This window comes from Monopterus albus, unplaced genomic scaffold (genome assembly GCF_001952655.1).
Source record: "Monopterus albus unplaced genomic scaffold, M_albus_1.0 scaffold26.1, whole genome shotgun sequence".
Classification (NCBI taxonomy): domain Eukaryota; kingdom Metazoa; phylum Chordata; class Actinopteri; order Synbranchiformes; family Synbranchidae; genus Monopterus; species Monopterus albus.
This window is the reverse complement of record NW_018127906.1, coordinates 967,488-973,593: the sequence shown is the minus strand read 5'-3', so window position 1 is coordinate 973,593 and position 6,106 is coordinate 967,488. Positions and strand designations below refer to the sequence as shown.

Sequence of the window (6,106 nt, the reverse complement as noted above, 5' to 3'; positions counted from 1 at the left end):
TGACACCTCCTGACACAGAGCTCCTGCACTGATGGGCAAATAGGCAGCAGGTCCTCCAACGTATATCGCATTTGCAAACTAACCACATTTTCGTTGTCATGGAAACAGTCACGAACACGCTATAATTATGGAACATCTTGATTTCATGTGTTTAGGCAGCCAAATACAATTTGGTTAGGGAGAATACGGTGGTTTGTTGTAATTCACAGAATAAAAACAGCAGCTCAACCTTTGCATTGATGGTAAAATGTGTGAAGCTCTTCCACATTAACTTCCACGGGGAACCAGACGTTTTTACTGAACGCTGCAGCTGGTGCTTTGCTGTTCATGATGACTTGGATTAGATCACCCTGGTGTAAACTGTAGCACGTGACTCGCGTCCAACCTAAAACGTGTAACACTTTGTTAGGTCCCTCTGTTTATCTGTTATTAAATCTATATGGACATGTTATACTTGTTTATAACGCACTGTAACGCTGATGAGTAACAGTACATCACTTCTTCATATGTGTATTTGAAATATGCTCCAAAATATACACCCAGTTGTCAGTTTATTAGGAACACCTAGCTCAGACTGAGTCAGTCTAATCCAACAGTCTTTCATGAAGGTGATAATGTTATACAAAGAGATATTATTTCATCCGGCCTCACTGATAGAAATGGGTGGGCAGAATAATAAAAATACCTATTTTTCAGGTTTTGCTGCAATTTCTTCAGTCAATTCAATTATCCTCGTTCTCTTTTCAGCTGCCCATTACACTCACACACTCAGGATGCCTTCCATTCTCACGTTCTCAGAAACATATATATATATATACACACAGTGGTTACGGAAAGTATTCAGACCCCCTTAAATTTTTCACTCTTTGTTATATTGCAGCCACATGCTAAAATCATTTAAGCTTAAATACTGAGCAAAGGGTCTGAATACTTATGACCATGTGATATTTCAGTTTTTCTTTTTTAATAAATCTGCAAAAATGTCAAACATTCTGTGTTTTTCTGTCAATATGGGGTGCTGTGTGTACATTAATGAGGAAAAAAATGAACTTAAATGATTTTAGCATATGGCTGCAATATAACAAAGAGTGAAAAATTTAAGGGGGTCTGAATACTTTCCGTACCCACTGTATATATACAGAGGTAATACATTTATTCACACATGTATGAACCCAGAGCTGCTGTTAATGTTTTAAATGTGATGTTTCCTTCATGCTCCTGTCTCACTGGGCAGCTGTCACTCAAACTGGTCAGTACCTCACCTGTTTCTCAGCAACACAAAGGTATCTCAAACCACATAATGTCAGCCGTTGTTGTCAGTGAGTGTAACACATATCAATATGTCAAACCTGCTGTAGGGCTCCAGTCCTGCAGACTGCAGTCATCTACCTCTTGAACAGAGACGCAAAAAACTCCAAACCAGAATCAGCAACATCAGCCAGGAGATCCAGAGAGAGAGGGAGCAGAGGTAGCGCGCACACACACACACACACACACAGAGGCTATGTGATCGTTGTGTGTATGTGTGATTATTGCCACTTTGTGAGGTCGACTAACATAAAACTTGGAAAAGGCTTACACCACAACTGATGTTGTGTATTAATGTGCTTGTGTTTTTTATTAATGTTGTGTATTGTGCACCTGCTGTGTACTGTTGTGTGTGTTTTAGAGATGCTCTGCTGAAGATGAGGGAGGTTTATGAACGAAGTCCTCAGATGGGCGATGCCAGCAGCGTGGAGCCTCGACTGGAAGAAGTGAAGCAGAGTCTGCAGAGACTGGAGGACGAGCTGAGGAGGAACCAGGTGTTTTCTGTCAATACACACAGTTCACATGCTTCGTACGCACAGTTCACACACTGTATACACACCAAACAGCCTTTTACCAGAGTGCATGAAGTTGGGTTCTTACTTCTTTTGCTCTTTCATGTCTTGTAAAACTGTTCATTTTGTATGAGCTGATCTGAATATTGTGTTTTATTGTGTCACTGTTTAATCGTGAGTGTCTCTACGTTAGTGTCTATATTAACATGTATATCTGTATACTACCATAGGCGTGGTTATCGGAGGCCGACAGCAAACTGTCTGATCACAGCAGTACAAGACAAGGTGGAGGTTGTGGCTTAAATTCCCACACAACAACGCCAGGCAGCAGCAGCCTGAAGCAGCTGGACAACCGCAGCCCAGCCAGCAGAGAGAGGTATTATTCATTATTGTTTTGTCAGCGTGATGGTGCTTGTTACATCTGTTTGCTAGTTCCTCTTCTGACATATTTAGACATTCACTGTTCATATACTTTACACTGTTAAACCCGTCTATTGTTTTGCCTAGAAAATATTTCAGGCACGGTGGCAAAAGGATGATGGGGTTTTGTTCGCATGCACTAAACCAGACTTTTCGTTGGCAACTTCTATGTAAAGGTCGCACAAAACAAGGAGATTATTAATAAGATGCCACGAATAATCGTCAAAGCTACCAGTTACTTCACAATCAAAGAAGTTAGAACAAACAACCTTCAAGAAAAAAAAAAGAAATAAAAAGATAAAATCAGACTGAAGCAGGGAGGAGACAGGTGTCAGGTTCTCTGACATACACTCCCAAACGCAAATACTTATTTCCAAATGAGTGTATGTTGGATGGTATAAAAAAATAATTATTTGGCCTGTCGCGTAGGCATGGCAGGAGTGTCATTGGTATGGCAATGAAACACTGCTGCTCTCTCTTTCTGTTGGCTAAAGGGAAGATGGCGCCGTGTACGGCGCAAGCCATCTGCTCCCTGTGTTGTTACAAGGATCAAGTGTTTTATTGTTGACAGCAGTTTTCATTCTTGTCTCTTCTCTGTTGGTTTACAATTGCCAAGCACTTAACATCTGATTCAAGCTGTTTAATCATGGCATGAGAGGACGGAAAACATATTTGGCTCCACTTCTGTCAGACATACTGGCAAGCTTACGTTGCCCAGCCTGCGTTCTGCCTCACAGACGACGGAAAAACAGAGGTTTTTGGCTTATGATCAAAGCCCGGTGGGCCGCCTCTGTTTATCTTCGCTCCCTCTGTGGTCTTTTAACCTGGAATTCCCTGGCTTTACCTGTTGTTCTGGACTCCAGCGATCAGCCTGGTCCCCACATCTCCGTAGAGGTGGAGTGAACCTGCAGTACCTGCGCCTGCTGAGTCATGCATCTAAGTCGGCGAGTGTCTTGGCTGTGACCAGGATGCCTCTGGTTAATGCTAGATTGCTAGCAAACAACACTTTCATCCTTAAGGACCTCTTTACCTCCCGTGGATTGGACTTTTTATTTGTGACTTGAAACCTGGCTGAGTGTGGGTGAGTCTAACCCCCTAGACTGTATCTTCTTTAGCTCACCTCATCTATTCCAAAGCAGCTTTCACTGCCGACCACTACCGACTGGTGCTCATTCCAGTTTTGAACTTCAGCTATTTCAGCTGGACTTGAGCAGCCCTGTGCACTGTGCTGTGATCTGCCGACCAGTTTAAAAAGAACTTTACTCACGAGTATTCAGACATTTTGGAGGGGAATCCTTTAATTATTGGTGGTCTTTTTCTGGTCTTGGGAAAGTGATTTTTGCCTTTTTCTCATTTCGACTATTGCAACTCATTATATACAGCTATCGGCCAGTCCTCACTCTCTCAACTTCAGCTTGTCCAAAATGCTGCTGCCAGGTCAGCACAACCACATCTCTCCTGTACTAATGTCACTTCATTGGCTTCTGGTTCATTATAGGATTCATTTTAAGGTTTAAGCATTTGTTTTTAAGTCACTCAATGGGTCATCTTACCTCTCTGAGCTCCTACACACCGTCCAGGGCACTTCTGTCCTCTGACCAGATGCTATTGGTCATCCTCAGAGCTTGACTGAAGCTCAAAGCGGACTGTGCCTTTGTGGTCACAGCCCAAAAACCGTGTAATGCTTTAACCCCACATTAGAACGACCTGTCAGTGGCCACTTCAGGTCTAAAAGCCTGAAGGTAAAAGCCCAGTTTTTCTCATTGGCTTTTAAACCTGCTTTAGATATTCTTTTTATTGTTATTTGGTTTTTTGTATGTTTGTTTTATTGTTGAACGGCATGTTGGTCAATGTCTGCTGTTTTTAAATGTGCTTAAATAAATTGACTCGACCTGTCTCACTATATGTCTGTCTGCCTGTCTTTCTCTTCCCATCACACTCTCCATCTCTGTCTCACAACCCGTCTGTCTGCCTGTCTTTCTCTTCCCATTACACTCTACATCCCTGCCTCACTACCTGACTGTCTTTCTCTTCCCATCACACTCTCCATCTCTGTCTCACAACCCGTCTGTCTGCCTGTCTTTCTCTTCCCATCACACTCTCCATCCCTGTCTCTCTCTTAGTCCTGATGGCAGTTACACTGAGGACCACGGCGCTGAGCTTCACTTTAAGTCTCGTAGTTCAGAGTTCGATGATGACTTTGATGATGAAGAACTGTTGCCGAGTATTGGCACCTGCAAGTCTCTTTACCCATTTCAAGGTACTCGGTTTTATTGTCCTTTGTAATATACTATGTATGTATATTTACTTAAAGAACATGTGTAACAGGTGTTTGCTCAACAACTGTGGGGAACTGGTTCATCATGACAACACCTGGACAGCAGCTGGAGAGTCGTGATGGTCCCACTGACAGTTTGAGTCATTCATTCAGCAGCTGATCACTGAGCCACTCCAGAGCAGTACGACAGCAGCTGAGTGTTCTTGTCAAAACAGCTGTTAATTCAGGTGTGTCTACCTTGCTCTGAGTGAAGAGAGCTCGTACCTGGTTTGGCCTCACTGACCAGTGCTGCAGCGATGGGGTTGCATCATTGGAGGAAAATATCCAATAGTGATCTTTCTGACCAGTCTATATGAGGAATTTAAATTGTGGTTATTGATGTGCCATGGGATGACAATTACACATTTTTTTCAGCAAGATAATCTTCACCAGTGACCACAGCTTTTATGATGTTTGAAGCCCACCACCGTGACCCTGAACATATCCTGAGTATTCTTCCTGTTGGCCTATCTTTCTGAGATTGGCAGGTGTGACACCTGAATGTGTTTTACAGCCTTACACCTTGACAGTAACAGGGATCCAATTGGATCTGTTGGAACTGATTCTGAAGAACCAGACCACATGTTGATTTCTCTTCTGGTTGCCTGTGGTTCATGTGGTCTGAACATGTTACTAATCCTCTGCAGGTCAAAATGAAGGCACACTGTCAATGGTGGAGGGAGAACTACTTTCTGTGGTGGAAGAAGACAAAGGAGATGGTTGGACCAGAGTACGAAGGAACCTGGATGAAGAGGGATATGTCCCCACGTCCTACATCAAAGTCTTCCTGGACAGCAGTGCCAAAGGTGCCATGACCTACATATGACCTCTGCATGACCTACATTTGATCAGCACGTGACCTCTGTACGACTGCTGTGTGACCTGTAAACGACACCCATGTGATGGGGTTTGGTAACATTTTATTGAATCCAGGTCCGAATTTGCTTATCAAAGTGTTTCAAATCCTTTATCAGGTCTGATTCACAGGTGTGTTAGTCTAAACAGAAACACTTTTATTTCACTCTCTACAGCAGCAAAACAGATTTACACTGTTTTGTGTAACTAAAGGTATATTTGTGAATCTAGCTTTCCCTAACCATCTTCATAAACAGCTGATCATTTTAATTGTGATTACAGACGGTTTAGCAGACAGTGTGACACTAACACTAATAGAAACTACAGTCATGACCTGTCAAATTAAACCATGGACTTTGTCTCTGCTCTGTGACCTCCATTAACCCCATCCTCATTCATGTTTCCTGGTGCTGTGTCTGCTGTGCTGCAGCTGCACAAGCTCTAGAAGTGCAAGTAACAACAACACAGACGAAATACAGGTGCATCTCAATAAATTAGAATATTGTGGAAAAGTCCATTTATTTCAGTAATTCAACTCAAATACTGAATCTCGTGTATTATATAAATTCAGTACACACAGACTGAAGTAGTTGAAGCTGTTGGGTCTTTTAATTGTGATGATTTTGGCCACATTTAACAAAAACCCACCAATTCACTATCTCAATAAATTAGAATACCTCATAAGACCTATAAA

The 6,106-nt window shown here is 42.4% G+C and overlaps 1 protein-coding gene across 4 annotated transcripts in view; it reads left to right on the top strand.

The window, feature by feature from the left end:
* The window catches only part of LOC109957360 (formin-binding protein 1-like), a 28,285-nt gene that overhangs the window by 13,473 nt on the left and 8,706 nt on the right, over positions 1–6,106 (top strand). For 2 of the 4 annotated variants that reach the window (XM_020595185.1, XM_020595184.1), the window contains 6 exons: positions 1,235–1,249; positions 1,359–1,468; positions 1,670–1,802; positions 2,051–2,196; positions 4,364–4,500; positions 5,205–5,363. In XM_020595185.1, the coding sequence (XP_020450841.1) occupies positions 1,235–1,249; positions 1,359–1,468; positions 1,670–1,802; positions 2,051–2,196; positions 4,364–4,500; positions 5,205–5,363 (700 nt within the window). The remainder of the gene's footprint in view (positions 1–1,234; positions 1,250–1,358; positions 1,469–1,669; positions 1,803–2,050; positions 2,197–4,363; positions 4,501–5,204; positions 5,364–6,106) is intronic. The other 2 variants (XM_020595187.1, XM_020595186.1) reach the window with 1 other exon arrangement.